The sequence below is a fragment of the Bombyx mandarina genome, chromosome 20 (assembly GCF_030267445.1).
Source record: "Bombyx mandarina strain Sakado chromosome 20, ASM3026744v2".
In the NCBI taxonomy this organism is placed as follows: Eukaryota; Metazoa; Arthropoda; class Insecta; order Lepidoptera; family Bombycidae; genus Bombyx; species Bombyx mandarina.
The window spans coordinates 816863-836264 of record NC_143226.1 but is presented as its reverse complement, the minus strand read 5'-3'; the positions used below and the strand labels follow the sequence as shown (position 1 = coordinate 836264).

Sequence of the window (19402 nt, the reverse complement as noted above, 5' to 3'; positions counted from 1 at the left end):
GGGTCTGCCACTAGCATGGCCAACGTCCATGAGCGACGATAACCACTCACCATCAGGTGGGCCGTATGCTCGTCTGCCTATACGGCAATAAAAAAAAATAGAAAAAAATCTTGACTTGCGCACCAAAACGCGCGGTTGAGAAGGCCTCCCAGAATATTATTATAATTACACCGAAAATATGTCCATAATTGCAGAACTCTGAGGAATGCGATGAACGATTTTTTGCAGCTTGAATTATTATATATTTCTCTAAAACAAGTTCAAGACTCATTTAGTTCTAAGTGCTTTTAGGTGCCCGTAGACACCTCAATCTGAGTATCGAAGCCTACCTTTATAGATGAGTTTTAAAAGTTGACCCGCCCTGTGAATTAGAACGCACGATGCTGATTTTATACTTATTAGTACTATGCACAGTTTAAAAAAAACATCAAAAATTTTTGCCGCGAAACTAGGCAGGTTGCGATTTCTTTAATTCCTATAGCCACTTAACTCGGAGCATCTATAAAAAAAAAAAAGTCTTATAGACCCTTCGCCAAAAACGTTCTCAAAGTTCGTCAACCCGTCGCTACAGCCACCACACACGGCGAGCGTTAGGAGTGAAGCGCCATCTCGTGTTGAGGCGGGTCACCTCACGAACGATGACGTCACAGCCCGAAGCTCCGTGATTGAGCGATGAACTTTGAAGGCACGTCGATCATTGCCATGTTATTAAAGGTATGAGGATTATCCATTCATATTACCTTATACAGCGCGTGTTTGTAAGTTTAAAAGCGCACCTAATCGATGCAAAGACATTAAAAACGTACGTGACCAGGAAAACTGTCAAACACAAGATTAAATCGTAAAAATGATTTTAAAGTATATTAAAACCGTTGAATATTTTACCATAAAAATTATAGAAAAATAATAATTGGAAAAATACCTATTTCAAATAAGAATATTTTGAGATTAATGAACTAATAATTGATTTCGGTATTTTTACATTAAAACTGGCTGTAGTAAGTCTTACAAAAAGTTTGTGTCATATAAAACTTGTAACTTTTGTTGTACAGTCCTTATTTTTGGTGTAGAATAGCAGTCGTTATCTCCATTGATCCACTTTTTTTATTAATACCCGTCCAGTTATCCGAATCTCAACGGCGTGTTAGGTATAAAGCTTTTTGGCCACCAAGGCTTTGTGTGCCTCTTGCGAGATAACCATACAGCGTAATGAAAACAGAAATCCTAATTACTAATTACAATTTTTTTTTTTCAAAGTGACAATATTTATGATTACTTTTTTCTAATGAACGAAATATCGTCTGCAGTTATCATTCTAATAACAGATTACGGTGACTTTTTTTTTTAATTTGAATTATAGTCATTATTTACGTATACAAATCATGCTGTATATGTGATGGCCGTTACAACATCGTTCGCAAGCACTTATTAATAACGCGAAGAAAGCTCCACCGAATCTCTCATCAAAAACCAATAGTGGGTGTGCTCGTATCGTCGCGCACATAAGTGTTACGAAATAATTTTTAAACTGCAAACTCGTTCAGTCCCTTCTTTTTTTTAGGATTGAAGGACATCTGGTGGCCCGGAGGCCTTTCGAGTTTCACCAGGACAGGTGGGCGAGCAAAGGCTCAGCCAGGAAGGGGTGGGATTTGCTAACAGCTGCCCAAGCGCCTCCGAAGGAGGCCTAACAACTCAAGATCAGCTGCTTCGCGAATGAATCTGCTACCGGATCGGAATCGCGACCCGCTGAAAAGATCCGGCGAGAAACTCAGCGGGCTGATGCATGAGTTAGGTTGCACGTAGAACTCTTTGTCGAGTTCTACGAGTACGGTTACCGGGGTCCCTAAGCCTGCTCCTAGTGTTAGAGCTGAAGTCGTCTAAGGAAAAGTTATTGGATCTGATGGATTCGTAAGGTCGTGGGTCCCTTCTAATAAGCCAGTGTGGCCAATAATAGATATGCCAACACGTTATATTATGACAGTTCGTTTCTCCACGAAAGTCAACTTTAGCTAAACTAAGAAAAACCTGTGTTTCATCTTCTTCTTATCTATAACCTTTAATAAAATTGTTAAATACATACATTCATATTATATAATATTATGGAATATCATATGGATCGAAATGAGATGAAGTTGATTTATTTGAGACTTTATTCAATTGGGATAAAATGAAATAAAACGAAATGAGATGAGATAAAATATGTGAATGTATCAAGTGGACTTTTTTGGACGAACCCGAGAAGTCACGTTCAGAGGCATTGTTTCATTTTCCCATATTTGTGTTCTTTCACCGATGCTATGCATTAAAAAACCACCGTTATTACACATTTAAAGCTGAAGAAACACTAAATTAACCAAATAAAACATTTAACACAACCTCGTGTTCCCACCAAAAAGTCAAAACCTGTGATTGTTCAAAAAACTTAACTATCGTTTTTTTTCTATCGTTTTTGTTTAAGCTTTATATTAATATCCTTGATACTTATTTAGTGTGCTAAGCAACATATTATTACTTTCAACAAATTAGTATGTTATACGTATACATACATATTCATCATTCAGTTAATAGCATGAGATGAGTGTAGTTGAAAAACTGTTGGCAATGAAAAATTAAAAATATGTACAGTGTACACTTATTATAAACATTACTTTGCCACAATAAAGTTATTGTCCATTTTACAACCTTAGTAAAAAACAAATAATTATTTGCAATGCTTAAGTACATTTTATTTAGGCAAAGTGATTATTAAAATAAAGTTATAATGATGTCGTCAACTGTACATCAAAAACAAACAGCTTGTATCATAGCGCAGACATCTTGCGCTAAGGCTTTACCTCGTGTTTATTCATAAAAATATCAAACCGCCTCATTGAATCCGCGGGCGGAAGATCCGACAGATACGAGTATAGCTCTCGCAAATTAATATTTTGTACAACGAAATTAATATAATTAATGAACATAATGTAAATTTAAGCCAGAGCCCACGCGTCAATTAAATTTGCTTTCGTGAATTGATAGGGTTGAGAGACTATAATTGCGCGATGCGTTTTTTTTTTTTTTTTTTTTTTTTTTTTTTTTTCCTACCTAAGCTGAGAGCCTTGAGAGGCTATGTCAGCGTAACCCTAACTTTTGTAGGTGAGCTCACGGGGCTCAAACCTGATGACGTTGCTAACACGAACCCTAGCAAGAGTCGTGCTTCGCAGAATCTACCACCGGATCGGAAACGCGACCCACTGAGAAGATCCGGCGAGAAACTCAGTGGGCTGTGTCTGAGAGTTAATTTACTCGTCGAGCCCTTCGTCGCAAGCGACGGGTTCGACGAGAACGGTGACCGGTGCTTGAATTACCTAAAAGCACCGTTAGTGGATCGGGCGGATCCGAGATGACGTGTTTTGGGCGACGTCGACTGCTTTCCATTCTGTCCGCAGGATCGGGAATGTAGTTACCGGCGGCCACGATGAGAGGGTTCTCGTGTCGTGCCGCTTTATCGAAGTGGCGCATGGACGCCGACTGCAGATACTTACTGATGGACTCTAAGTCCAGGTCGTCATGGAGGTCGACGTTCCTGACGAACCACGGGGCTCCGACGGCTATCCTGCAAAAACGGGATTGAATAATTTGGAATGACTTTAAGTGAGTGCGGGCCGCGTGAGCGAACACTACACCTGCATAGGTCATGACGGGGCGTATGCAAGTTTTGTAGAGTGTCACCTTATTTCTAAGGGACATTTTACTTCGCCTACATATCATCGGGTAGAGACGTCCTAGAATGAAGGCGGCACGATCGCGTACCGTCTTGATGTGGGGGCGGAATGTCATCCTACTGTCGAGGGTGACGCCTAAATATTTGACCTTCGGGGCCCACGGTATGGGCTGGTCGAACATCGTGATCGGGCGAACGGCGGGGGCGGGGGTATTGACGCGCCTAGTCGGGAGGGGGATGCTCAGCGTGGTGTTCGGAGGGCGACCCCTTTTGAAGAGCACCGCTGTGCTTTTCGTGGGGTTAATGTCGATGCGCCACTTCCGGAACCACTGTCCCATGGTGGTAGCTGCGGTCTGAAGTCGTCGATGAAGCAACGCCTTCTTCCTACACGAGTAGTAGATGGCGGTGTCATCGGCGAAGAGCGCCAGATGGGTCTCCGGAGACCGGGGTATATCGTTGATATACAAACTGAATAGTAACGGGGAGAGGGCGGAGCCTTGCGGGACTCCGGCTGTGACGTGACGGGGCCGGGAACGCGTTCCCTCGACTCGATATCGGAACGAACGGTTCGACAAGTAGTCTCGTATGATGAGCACGAGTCTGTCTGGCACTCCCATGTTATACAGTTTGAATATCAAACCGTTGTGCCAGACTTTGTCGAACGCCTTCGCTATATCGAAGAAGAGGGCTCCTGTCGGAATGGGTTTCCGCCTGTTCAGCCCTAGTAAGATGTGCTCCGTGAGGCGGTGCACTTGATGGACGCACGAGTGTCTGGCGCGGAATCCAAACTGCTCGTCTATAAGAATTTTATTCGCGGATACGAAATCCCAGAGGCGTTTACGAAGGAGCCGTTCGTATAATTTGCCTATCGCCGGGAGGAGACTGATGGGGCGGTAACTCGCGGTTTCGTTATTCGGTTTGCCCGGCTTGTGTATGCCGATAACGTCCGCTTCTTTCCACGCCGCGGGAAAGATGCAGTTCGTCATAGCAGCATTTAATATCGTGGCCAACATCGTTATCAGTTGGGCTGGTAACAGTTTTAGCGCGCGGTTGCGGATGCCGTCGGAGCCGGGAGCTTTCCGTGGTTGTAGGCTATCGATCGCCTCCTTGACCTCGGAAGTGGTAATGGGGGGTAACGCGTCCGAGGGCGGCAGGGAAGCTCTGCGCTCGACCTCCCTGTCGACGAACTCGGTGTGTTCGGGGTCCGCGTGTTGAGTGCTGGTGGTGCACTGTTCTTGCAGTGCATCGGCCAGCAACTCTGCCTTGTCATCGTCATCGTAAGCCGGTGATTGGCCTGAGGGGCGTACGAGAGGCGGCATAGTGGCTATAGTTTCGGACTTGAGGGTCCTAGCTAGTCGCCAGTATGCTTGGTGGGTGGGCGCGAGTTCTTCTAAATAACTATCCCAGTTTTCGTTTCGGGCGTCGCTTAAGCGGGATTTGACCTCCCGCTGTAAGCGACGCATCCGAGTCCGGTTTGAATCCGTGGGATATCGGTCGTAGGCCCGGATCGCCGCGTTTCTAATTCTAACGAGGTCCCTAAGTTCGGGGGAAAGTCTGATGCGGTGGAAGCAGTCCTCCACATCGACTTGTTTCGAGGATCTTATGATCGCCGTCGAGACGTGATCAGTGAAGATGTTTATGGATTCGACGGTATCCTCGGGGGATGGAGTTGAATCCGGGCCGCAAGGGAGGATTGGTGGAGCGGTATCAGCTAAGCACGTGCCCAGCTTCTTCCAATCCACCATGGTCCTCGTATCTGGTTCGCGGTTGAGTGGGCGACCGAGCTGCATGACGACAGGTCGGTGGTCTGAGTCGAGTTCTGACATTGCCTCGATGGAGCGTAAGCGCAGAGTTACGTTCCTCAGCAGTGCCAGATCTATTGTGCTCGGACGACGCGCGGCGTTGTACGGATAGCACGTGGGGGTCGGGGGGTTGAATACTTCGAATGTGAGGTCGTCTATGAACGCGTCGAGACGCCTACCGTTCACATTCGTGCGATGGCAGTTCCACCTAGTGTGGTGGCAATTTAAATCGCCTGCCAGGATGACCGCGTCCCCCATACCGAACAGTGTCTCGAGGTCACTGCTCAGGAGGGGTTTGTCAGGGGGGAGATAAACGGATGCGATGACGATCGGCTGGTGTCCCGTCAGCGCGATGCGGCACACTGACGCCTCGATATGTAAGAGCGAGGGAGTATCGAGAGGGACGCAGTGCAGGGCCCTCCTATAGTAAATGACAGTCCCGCCCTTGCGGGCGGAGAGTCTGTCATTCCTAACCATGACGTAGCGCGATGCGTATTTGAAGTTTTCAGAGCTCCATTTCTTTAGATTTATTTCAAATGCATAAGTACATATTGTTAGCGCTTTATTCTAGCCCCACTAAGTAGGTACGGCCATCTTCCTTATTTATGGCGCGAAGCACTCAAATTGTCAGGTTTGATGTGTGCGACAGCTATTATCAATACCTACACTTGCAATTTCCTCCATCTTCCTCTTGTCATGAGGTATGTCTAATTATTAAAATCCTTTAGTTTTTCCACCACTAAAGTAACTTTCCACAATGATTTATAATTCATTAACCTGTAATCAAGTAAATAATCAAGAGATTAACTCGACTACAGAGAAAAAAATATTAAAATATTGCTATAGTTGTTAAATCAATTTATCACGTCGGCCAGTTTAATTACCTCGCCTTGGATTTGCTTCCCCATATTAGTGCGGGATTGTGAGTCATTTTATGAAAGAATACAACAAAATTTTTAAATCCATTCATAAAACGAAGAATTGCACATTTTACTTTTGACTTTAAGATGGCGTAGCTATGGGAAATAAAACAGTTGCTTACAAATAATAGAAAATTCGTTTACCTTCTGGACTTCGATACCTAAGTTATGTTTCCTACGGGTACAAAGTACCTAGTGTTTGTTGTTTGCAGAGAATACCAGTCATTTTAGTCAATTAAATTCAACCAATTCAACAAAAAGGTACACTGCCATCTATTGAGAACTTACACTAAGTATAAAATGCTTTTGGCATTGGAATTTTATGCCTCTTATCCATTTTATCAAACATTTAATTAATAAGGAAAGTGAAATAAAAAATTTCTCAAATACATCAAAACAAACATAAACTACACCATCCTACTATTTTACATTAACGGAATATATTGGAAAAACTATACTTTATATTAATTTGCCTGCTGATAAATATGTATAAATTTTTACAGGGTGTAAAATATTTCATACCGACGACGATTTAATAAAATAATAATAAAAAACGTGAGATTATGCCATAAAAATAGTTTTAATTACGTTAATGAATCGTAAGCTACAGTTACTTCGGTAGGCAGCGACTTGATTCTGTCCCTGGCATTGCTGAAGTCCGTGCGCCACGGTAACTACTCACCATCAGGGGGACGGTATCGAGCAGGACTGCCTAGAAGTGCAATAAAAAATTTCATAAAGTGATTTTATTTGCACAAATTAAACTGGTTTTCGGACATTTTTGTGCAACCTTCTAATTCAATTTCAATTACTCTAAGTTAATTTAAAGAGAACTCTTTTATTTAGTATTAGCGATTTAGTACGATCAGACGAAAAACTCAAAAATTTCTAGCTAAAAACAGTAGAAAATGGAACCATATAGCTATGTCCCGTTTGATACATTCGGTATTTACCTACATCACAAAATGTATTTTTTGGAGATGTGTCAAATATAAAATTATGCTAAGGGCTTTATTTATTTTTTGCGATATTCAAACCGAATATTTTCATTAAACTCTACAACTATGTCCCATTGCAATCAATCACTTTATCGCAGGTTAAGTGTAAATCCATTTATGATCCCAGTCTTGCTACGTATAACGGAACAGAACCCGTCAAATCCTAATGTCAAACGCATAGAAAATTTTGTACCTCTGTGTCAAAATTTAATCAAAATTCAATGTAAAAACAATAACAATTTCAAATTAACTTGAAATTTAACGTGCAGTGATCCATGAACACCGAAATTTCCTGTGTTTAATACGAGAAAAGCGACATGGCGGAAAAGTGAGTGACCCCTTTAAATTCACAAAATTGATGTCAACATAGCTTATCATTAAAATCGTGATTGTAAAAGAGTTTTGTTTTTCTACGTCTTATTTGTAAACAGAAAATATTTTATTTCTATTACGCTCATTATTGAATAAAAAACTGGTATCATGTACTGTTTCATGCTATTGTATTATTATTTATTAAGCAAAACTTGTAAAAATAAAAGTTGCTTTGCGATACAACTCATACCACTGTATTTTTACACCAGATATTGGACGTAAAACTACGACCCTGGCAGCTGATGAATTTTGTCTTCAATTTGTTTTATAGACCCAATCACCTTGAACTTAATTTTTAAAAATTCATCTAAAAACTTTATACAATTACACAAGTTGCTTTGTCTAATAAAGATATAAATGCAAATGTAATGATTAAACAAAGGATCGAATTTTAGAATGAACAGGATCTTTTTTCAAAAACTTTGACAGGTGTCAAACTATTGCACAACCAAAGGTTACTTTGAGAAACTTTTTGACTTAATTAGTGACCTTCCTTTATATTGTACTAACTTTGCCAAGAAGTAGGGAAGCTCCTTTTTCAGTTTTTCAATTTAAATATTATCGTGTTCCTTATTTTAACTCCAATTAAACCCATAGATATCACAAAGAGAAATATAAGTCTCAACTTCAGAGATTCAAACATGAATACTACAGATTTTAGTCTTGTTCCTGATCAGTTAGCAGTCAGGATCTGGTTGTATTTATTCTTGTCGCTAGTATTTCTGAGACCCATAACAGTTTTGGGTTTTGAATGTTTAACAGCTGTTGTACGTTGCAAACTTCACAACTACTTTGCAGTAAAAGAGGCTGGATTGTAGTACCTACACATGCAGACTCTCTATGCTATTATTATTTTGGCTTTAGTAAATGCAAAAATAACTTTGGACAGATCAACTGATTCAAGTGTGAGTGAGGCAAGCAGCTCTCAAATCAGCGATGAGAAGCAGTCCGGTAACTGGTGGGACTCTTGGTTGTCATCTGCTAAAACTAAAGTAAGTCCTCGAAAATAACTATATAAATACAATAATATGATAGATGAAAGAAAAATGGAAACAAAACCTTTTAAAAGATTCAATACCTTATTTATCCTATACCTACTACTATATAAAGTTTTATTTTTCGTTTACTCCAGTGTGAAATATTCACATATAATATTCATACTAATACAATCTCACTATTTGAAAATATGAAAAATCTTTTCTTTGTGTCTAATAAATAACAAAGACAAAGTAGATAGTTAACTCTTAATGACGCATAGTGACAATTATTCATACAATGTGCTCCAATTGATAATTATAATTTTCAGTTTTATTGTACCAATTAATTAATTATTATTATTTGCCATAAAAATATTGAGACTCTTGACTACAATTATAAAACCCCTCATCATATTCAGTACTACCACTAGGAATTCAGAAACTTCATACTACCAGTAATTGTAATCAATATAATAATACTTGTATATCATTAATGTTACTCATGTCCTTTCTTTACTATACTGTACTCTCTTTAACCCCCATACCCCTACATATCTCAAAGAACGTTTCGAGTTCCTAGGTGATACACATAATTTTTCTCTGAGATCATCAGATAACCTGAGACTGAAAATGCCGGTGCATTCATCATCATTCTTTGACAATTCATTCACCGTCCAGGCGGTTCGATTGTGGAATGCTCTGCCGGATGCAGTGAGAAGTGCTCCAACTTTAAACTGTTTTAAAAGAATGTTGAAGGAACACTACTTATCTGCTTAGTGCTGTTTGTTGCATCATTATCATTTATAATTTCCATACTGTTGATTTATTATGTGTGTGTAAGTATATTAGTATGTATTGTATGTAAGTATGTATATTGGTATATATTATATTATGTAAACGGTATATATCTGTTTATTATATGTATATATTTTCTATAATAATGTATTGTATATGGTACACCGCAACATACCTGCTATATTTTTTATATTTTACAGAATTTCTGTAAATTAAACGGTTGTCTGGAAGAGATCGCTTTTAGCGATAAGACCGCCTATTGTACATATGTGCTTTTTGACTGTTTTTTAAAAATGTAAATTGTGTTGGTGTGCAATAAAGTGTATTCTCTCTCTCTCTCTCTAATGTTTCAGTCTGCAGAAGTGTATACAATGGTGAAGAAAGACCTCGACGAGATAGGCAGTGCTGTGAAATGCGAAGCAAGTCATGTTTTCAGCACCACATCCAATGTTATAGGCAAGACTCTGAAGGTAAGACTCCATAGTAATAATATAGAACAAAGTACATATAAGTGCAATTGCGAATTGTATTGTACCCATGAGAGACTACCTTTTTTTTCCATAATTTGTCAGATAGGCACATCACAAATGTGGGTAGGTACCACCACCTTGCGTATTTCTGCCATGAAACATTAATGGGTTTCGGTTTGTAAGGTGGGTGGCAGCATTTACGTTGTAGATGTCTATGGGCTCCTTTTTTTTTTTATTTTTTTATTCCTACCTATGCTGATAGCCTTGAGAGGCTATTTCAGCTTCGCCCTAACGTTAGTAGGTGAGCTCGCGGGGCTCAACCGGAGAGTTGCTAACACTGACCCTAGCAAGAGCAGTGCTTCGCAGAATCTACCACCGGATCGGAAACGCGACCCACTGAGAAGATCCGGCGAGAAACTCAGTGGGCTGTGTCTATGGGTTAGTTCGCTCGTCGAACCCTTCGTCGCAAGCGACGGGTTCGACGAGGACGGTGACCTGTGCTTGTGGTGCCTAAAAGCACCGTTAATGGATCAGGAGGATCCGTAATGACGTGCTTTGGGCGACGTCGATGGTTTACCATTCGGTCTACTGGGTCGGGTATGTAATTTCCAGCGGCTACGATGAGAGGGTTCTCATGTCGTGCCGCCTTCTCAAAATGGCGCAGCGATGCCGACTGTAGATACTTACTAAGGGAGTCGAGCTCCAGGTCGTCGTGGAGATCCACATTCCTAAGGAACCAAGGCGCTCCGACGGCTATCCTGCAGAATCGTGATTGAATAACCTGAAGGGATTTCAAGTTGGTGCGGGCTGCGTGAGCGAACACTACGCTTGCATACGTCATGACGGGGCGTATACAAGTTTTGTAGAGAGTTACCTTATTACGGAGGGACAGTTTGCTTCGACTACAAAGCATTGGATAGAGTCGTCCTAGAATAAACGCGGCGCGGTCGCGTACCGTTTTTATATGGGGACGGAATGTCATCCCTCTGTCGAGGGTGACGCCTAGATATTTGACCTTCGAGACCCACGGAATGGGCTGGCCAAAGAGAGTGATGGGACTAACGGCGGAGGTGTTTGCGCGCCTACTACGGAGTGGGATGCTCGAAGTGATGTTCGGAGGGCGACCCCTTTTGAAGAGCACCGCTGCGCTTTTCGTGGGGTTGATGTCTATTCGCCACTTCCGGAACCACTGTCCCAGGGTGGCTACTGCGATCTGGAGTCGCCGATGAAGCAGCGACATCTTCCTACACGAGTAGTAGATAGCCGTGTCGTCGGCGAAGAGCGCTAGATGGGTCTCCGGAGACCGGGGTATATCATTGATATACAAACTAAATAATAACGGGGAGAGCGCGGAGCCTTGCGGGACTCCGGCGGTCAGTTGACGGGGTATGGGCTCCGATAACTACTTAACATCAGGTGGGCTCTGAGATCGTCCACCCAATTTATTGTAAAGTATTTTACATGCTTAGTATTTTAATGTCTACAAACGCATACATTAAAATTTCTAAGGTGCAATTATAATATAATGATATCATTACTGAATATTGTGCTCTGTCTCTGGCTCTCTTATAAAATATTATGGAACAGGTATTAATTAGTTTATTTCTTTGATACAGACGTATTGGTAACATACAATATAAATTTTTTAAGCTAAAATTGGGACTACACAACGTAAGAAAAACTAACAACAGAACTACTTATAAAACTGTACAAATATTAGCCTAGAATATTGTTGAGTGTCTCAGTTTGTTTAACTGAAGCTATGTCATTTCTTTTTCAGTTGGATGTACCAGAGTCACCTGCTAATGCTATGAAAAAGAGTATCAGCACATTCATCGGTAACATGTCTCATTTTTTCTCATTTATTAATTCATCTCACACAAAATCTTAAACTACACATCTCTTTTGTAGAAAGTAATTGTACAGTTGAAATTAGTGAAGTTGAAAGTATCTGAAATAATAGTATATAATGTAATAATAATAGTATATATATATATATTAGCTTCATTATATTGGTTGAGAAATATGAATGCCCTGTCTATATCTGTTGCGGTCTTATAATTAAGAACAATTTGAAGTTCTAGATTTTTTTTATCAAAATTATATCATGTCTAGTTATGTTTTCGTTTTTAGACATAACTAATTTTGTTGTTAAATAGCCACACGAAAGCAATCGAGATTAGGAATAAAATCGCTAAAAGAATTTTTTGCAAATTTAATTCTACTATTTAAGAAAAATTCAATTAGTAATGAATGTGGGGAAAGAATGAAATATGTAATCGCTAACGAATTTTTTTGCAAATTAACTTTTTCTATTTAGGAAAAACTCTAATAGCAATGTATCTAGGGAAACAATTAAGAACGATTTAATAAAGTGATCTAGGGTAGTTTTATATAAAACTTAGACCAAATAAATCACGTTAATGTGAAGAGTGGGTATATATTGTGAATAAACTTACTTTTATGACCACCACTGTATATATGTATAAGATGAACTGACAATATTACATGCTCATGATCACTCATTGCGTTTAAGCTGTGTGCTGGAATACTGGCGAGAAAAGGTCTTCCTATTTATAGTTTTAATTTTATTCCATAACAGTCATCTCTCTACCTTGCAAACTGGAACGCTTTGATTATACTAAAATTTAAATTTTAGGTCAAGTGAGTACGGTCCTGAATCCGGAGCCAGATGATGAAGACGACACAGAAGTTATACTGTCCTCCGGTGACACTACCATGCTGTCAACGTACAAGGTAAGGCGTTATTCATATCGACGCTTGAAAGGCAAACGTGACTAAGCGACAATGAACTTTACAGTAGACTAATTTAAAGTTGAAATACCTGAAAAACAATTATATTTTAACGAATCTAGCTGTAGGATTGAAACGATATTAATAGACCTAGAAATTTTTTTTTTTTGCGCATCGAATCAAATTTAGAAGTCGTCGTGCGTGACAAGACGTCCGGTGCATTCGTGTTGAGCGATGCACCGGTGTTCGAATCCAGCAGGCGAGTACCAATTTTTCTAATGAAATACGTACTCAACAAATGTTCACGATTGATTTCCACGGTGAAGGAATAACATCGTGTAATAAAAATGAAACCCGCAAAATTATAATTTGCGTAATTACTGGTGGTAGGACCTCTTGTGAGTCCGCGCGGGTGGGTACCACAGCCCTGCCTATTTTCTGCCGTGAAGCAGTAATGCGTTTCGGTTCGGAGGGTGGGGGAGCCGTTGTAACTATACTGAGACCTTAGAACTTATATCTCAAGGTGGGTGGCGCATTTACGTTGTAGATGTCTATGGGCTCCAGTAACCACTTAACACCAGGTGGGCTGTGAGGTCATCCACCCATCCAAGCAATAAAAAAAAAATGGTTATTGCCTATCATTTATGTATAAAGCAGTTATTGTCGCTTAGTCACGTTTGCCTTTCAAGCGTCGATATGTACTCGCGAGTCGTAAGTGATATAAATAATAGTGAGTAATAGTAGTAGTAAAACCATATCTGGCCTACATTTAGTAAGCCAGATATGGTTCTGTCTAAACCTTATAACTAATTGATAAGAGCTTAATTGACAAGGGCCAAAAGTTAAATTAACTTTTTCATTACACTATAGAAAGAACTAGAAGCTCTACAACGCGTGGACGCTACCTTCATAGTGCCGGCCTACAGTCCAGAGTTTGAGGCTTGGAAGGCCAGCCTTGAGACATCCGAGGCCGGTATAGTGTCGCCGGTGTCGGCCGCCAGACGACTCGACTCGAATCCCGTGCTGAAGGCGCAGTACGACAAACTTGTGCCGGATGCGGTCTCACACGATGAGTTTTGGGAACGGTGAGTTGAGAGTGAGAGAGAGAGAAAGGACATACTTTATTGCACACCAAAACACAATTAACATTAGAAAACAGTCAACAAGCAGTTCCCACGCTTGTACAATGGTCTTATCGCTAAAAGCGATTCGAAATGTATGAAGACACGAACCTTTATATTATTATAATTTTTTAAGAGATTTTATGACCTGGTAACTAAGACCTTTAGGTCATGTCTTAATGTTTACATATTCATGTTTTTATGAAAAATGAGAATATGGCGTGAAATTAAATGAAATGAAGATGAGATGATTAATTTGAGACATTAATCAACTGGGATGAAATTAAATGAAATGAGATGAGATGGGATGAAATATTATCAGTAAAATGGTGGTCATTTACTGAGATTTTTTCAGTGGACTTTTTTCGGACGGCTTTGTTTCATTTTTCCACATTTGTGCACTTTCACAGATATTAAACAGTTAATAAACCACCGTTATTACACATTTAAACCTGAAGAAATACTAAATAGACAAAATAAAACAAATCGCACAACTTCACTCCTCGCGTTCCCCCCAAAAAGTCCATTTAGTAAATACACTGTAACCGTAGCACAGATTATATAATAACCGGCAAACTTCTTGAGCATTTGTTGACGTAGTGGGGGTAAGTTTGCGCATGGTACACTCACGTGCAAAAACATTACTTACTCTGCGTCATAATGCTATTAAATTATTAAAATCAACATATGTATTTATTTATATATTTATTAGAACATCAACAAAACATATAGGTTAATAATTGTAATCATTTAATCTTGGGGTAAAATAGATATTCCTTCTATTAAGTCAAAACTAGAGCTGTTGCCAGGTCTTGGTTCAGTTAAAGCGAAGCTGGTATTTGTAATTTTTTTTTCGTTATCATAATCTTGACCATCATCATCATCACTGTTTTCATCACCCGAGTCGCTATCATCGTGATGAGTCGACATAGGGCTCATCGGCGTAGTTTACAACTCGGTCGATTCGGTCTTCTTTTTTGTCTATAATTAATTATTTTTTGAAGATATTCGATTCGTAGTAATCGAATGTTACTTTTTTCATTTACCAGCTTCCGATTATTTTCTGTTCTTTTTTTCCATCTGAAGCCTAGCTCTTTCATAATTCGTCGTAAGCTTCATTCCGAGCCATTAAAATTTATATCTTCCTTAAATTTTTCGAAGCCTTTCTACGGTACGGAGTTTCGCTGCTTGTTATGTAGTTATTATGATTACATCTTTTTATTACAGATTGAACGAAACTATCCATTCCGGTAACTTTCTTCTTCCCTGATCTTTTCTTACCCGGAGTCCGAAACACGGCGAGCAAGCCAGAGCCTTTAGCTTCGTTAATAATGCACCTAACAGTACTCACTGATGTTTTTGTTGCTTCCGAAGTCTGTTTTAATTTTTCCATATCATTCTTCCCCTGTTTTATAATGAAGCAATATACGTCGTACACAATTTTTCTACCCTTTCTTTTAAGTACTACACCAGTTTGTCACGGCATAGTGTATGTTTTATAAAAAATCAACAAACACTCAACAAATAGCAATGGCAACAAAGTCCACAAGCAATTATAACAAATAACTTAACGATTAATAACGATAGACTTTCCACTGTACGCAAGCGTACTTTTGGGAGCAAGCGGAATGAGGGCGCGGTGCGGGACGCAGGGGTCGACTGATTTACCAATAACGCGCTCGATACGATTTCCCCTGCCGTCGCGCCTCACCCTCACCACCAAAGTGATCTAAAATTCGGTTCTGCGCAGTCAAGGTCATTTGCTCAAGAAGTTTGCCGATTACTATACTAGTCATACTGATTATACTTGCGCAAAGGCATACACCGAACAGTCTCGTCTGTCTTTTGATTATTTGAGTACCTAGGTAACTATACGCTATAAAAGATTTAATACTAAAGTAAAATCAGTCACCAAAACTATCGACATTACGGTGACGAGATAAAGAGGGTCTCCCTAAGTATGGATAACATTATTTTTTATTACTAATATCTATACATTGAGACATTCGGTTGCAAGTTCAATTTTGTTGTATAACTGCTGCTCCTCTCTTGTCTAAACTTGCCGTTTAGATATAGATATGGAAACGACTCACCCAAGCGGCCTAGCAATATGCACAGTTTCCAGCTTCTAGTATACGCTTTTTTTTTATTGCTTAGGTTTGTGGACGAGCTCACGGCCCACCTGGTGTTAAGTGGTTACCGGAGCCCATAGACATCTACAGCGTAAATGCGCCACTCACCTTGAGATATAAGCTCTAAGGCACAAATAAGGTCTCAGTATAGTTACAACGGCTGCCCTACCCTTCAAACCGAAACGCATTACTGCTTCACGGCAGAAATAGGCTGGGCGGTGGTACTTACCCGTGCGGACTCAAGAGGTCCTAGCACCACTTTATGTGAGTTTTATTAATATTCTTTCACAGGTATTTATTCCGTGTGGCCCTACTTCAAGATAAGCTGGCCGCAGCCTCTCGCAAGCAAACCATCGAGGAACCCACCAATGACCCCGTAATGGCGAATTTACCACTACAATCACAGCCGCAGTAAGTTTTTTTTCTGAACTTTGTTGTCTATGGCCTAAAGCCTGAAACGGACATTGTGTTATCTGAATTCCGCAAATTATTATCGATTTGTCTAATGAATTTTACACTGGACTCAATTTCACGAATAATTCGATGAAACTCTCGTAGATTCATAAAGCGTGATTACTGATGGTATTATGAGCTGGTACAGATAGATTTATCTTTGTAATTAAACGTCCGCGCTGTTTGGTATTAACATCAACAATTCATTTTTTTTAAAATCTAACTTCAATTAAGTTTACTCCATTCAAATAGCTGAAGATTTTTTTTTCTTAATATTATTTCCAAATTTTAAACTTTAATATGTATAAAGATATGGATGTGCGAATTAAATTATTATCTTTCAGAACTCCCGAAAAAGTTCCAGAAAAAGTTCCAATCATAGAGAACGAAAAGAATTACGAGAACGAAGACATAGACAACGTCGTCACCTGGGAGGACGGTAAGAATAAACAATGATAAAATATTTAGTTTTGTTTCGTTTCGGTTTTTTTTTATTATTATTTCATCGACATGTAGGAGACGAAAATTTGATTTAATTTCAATTTTGTTTACTTGAAATTTGTTTATGTAACTCATATTAATTTCTCAAAATAAAACTTGTATCATTATTCCATAGCTTTTTCTTGTCATTGTGTTTGTACTGGACGCGATGATGTCGTTTTAAAAACCTCAGATTTTCTTTTTTTTTGCTTCTTTTTCCGATAACTCCACAGAAGACTTCGCTCATGACGTAGAACTGACGGAGGAACAGCAAACTCTGCTTCTAGAGGAATACGAGAGGGAGATCGCTTCGAAAAAACTCGCAAAACAGAACACGACATGCGACTTAGTCAACAACAACAACAACAAAGCGGACAATCCAACGAAAAAGTCCACGAACAAGACCACAGATAACATGAACAACAGGAACATAGACAAAAACAAACATGGCCGCTCACCGGAAAAGGCGGGAAAACTAGACCCGTGCGGCAACAATCTGGTCGAAGACTATTTCGCTGACAAGGAAGTCAAAGATGACGCCAGTGCCAATTCGGACGAGAGCTGGGAGAAAGATTTCGAAATTGACGATGTCAAACAGAAAGCATGAATAATTCCAGCCCTAGTGTTGTAGTAATGATGCCGGCCGCACACATATGTCTATAAGTCTGTATGAATGTTGGATTTAGAAGAGGGAACTCGAATCGAAACACTAGTGACAAGAGCGATCTATAAACAAATCTGTTGGACAGATGATCAAAATATACTATGAAAGATATTAGCGTCACTCACTCACCGAGTTGCGAAAAGCAATGACACTTTTAACAATAGACAAGATTGTTCCTCATTTATCGGCCGCTCATATTCGAGAAGCTTCTACAGATTCTAAAGAATCATGAGAGCAACAAATAGTAACTAATTTGGCTCGAAATTAAATTGCGTGTCCAGTTTCAACTATGCATTTTTTTTTTCAATGATATGATGTTATTGCCGTTTCCATAGACCTCACAATGAGAGACCTTGCCTTCATTGATAAATAAAAAAATATTTCTCAATTCTTGTGATTGTACAAAAGGGGTAATTCAAATCGGAACCTTGGAAATAAGCAGAATGAGGGCTGGCAACATACTCCATTAGTATCTAAGACTAAAAAAAAATTTGAGCTAGGTATGATAAGAGTAATCGACAATATTAATAAAGCGGTCGAATAAAAGTTTGTGTGTTTGTATTATATATTTTGTGGTTGCCTCATCAAAGCTCAGCCATAATGCACATTTGACGGTACACGCGTATGGCAAACTTTAGTCTCTGCCGATGCGAGCAAGAAATTGAAAGATTATAAACATTTAAACCCAACCTCTAAACTAACATTCATACAGGCTTCCATCGACGTATGTATAATATAAATAAAATAAAAGCCATTCTTAAATATCGAAAAAATGTATTTTGAATATTCTCGAACTTATAAGTAGTGCGTTAAGGACATTACTTATATAGGCAAGCTGCATGACTGATGAACAATATATTATAACGTTCTACAAATGTACAGAGTGGAAATGTGTTATGAAATGCAATGCAAAAGAGAGAATCGCTAAAACCGCCTCTCGTAAAGATTCGGATGATACAAGATTGCATTTGGTACCATTAAAATGGGATGATTACTTTTTTTTTTTCTTGTATACTTCCACTTTAGGCCGCCTTAGGTACCGGCGACATACACTGCCTATGAGATATGAGACGAAATCATATACAGATAGATATATTTTTTTATCCTACCTATTAGCTGGTAGCCTAAGGGACTAATCAAACTACGGCCGGATGGGTAGGTGAGCTCACGGGCTCTTCTCAACCTGAGAGAATTTTCTAACACTAGCCCTAGAAAGAGCAGTGCTTCGCAGAATCTACCACCGGATCGGAATCGCGACCCACTGAGAAGATCCGGTGAGAAACTCAGTGGGCTGTACAGACAAAGTCTACTGTATGCAGGAATTATTGCTTGCGGTAGATTTTTCTCTAGTTGCCGTTTCTGTCGCGAAGCAGTCGAAGCGTTCCGGTGCGAAGACTCTGTTAGCGGTTATACTGCACAATAAAAACTTCGATCAAGTTAGTTAAGTTTCAAGACGGAAAACGGACCTTGTAATGTCTATGGGTTGAGCTCATTCCCCCATATAAGCGATAATAAAACACCGATTGTCGAATAGCAAATGATATATCTTCAACAGGGAAATCGTACGTAAATCTATAGTAGCTCGGTAAGACCCCAAAAAAACATTTGCTACCCATTCAGATACCCATCCAGTAAAGTTAGATTCTTGTCGAACCCGTCGCTTTCGACAAAGGGCTCGGCAAGTAAATTAACCCACAGACATAGCCCACTGAGTTTCTCGCCGGATCTACTCAGTGGGTCGCGTTTCCGATCCGGTGGTAG

General features: G+C 39.7%; 1 protein-coding gene across 1 annotated transcript; it reads left to right on the top strand.

Moving 5' to 3' along the window:
• The first annotated feature begins 7325 nt into the window (after positions 1-7325).
• LOC114245075 (BSD domain-containing protein 1-B) lies at positions 7326-18555 on the top strand. The gene is made up of 9 exons (XM_028177079.2): positions 7326-7751; positions 8685-8787; positions 9921-10037; positions 11818-11875; positions 12697-12794; positions 13662-13876; positions 16336-16455; positions 16842-16936; positions 17211-18555. Exons 1-9 carry the CDS (start codon positions 7741-7743, stop codon positions 17582-17584), a joined length of 1191 nt encoding a protein of 396 aa, XP_028032880.2. The 5' UTR covers positions 7326-7740; the 3' UTR covers positions 17585-18555.
• The last annotated feature ends 847 nt before the right edge of the window (positions 18556-19402 follow it).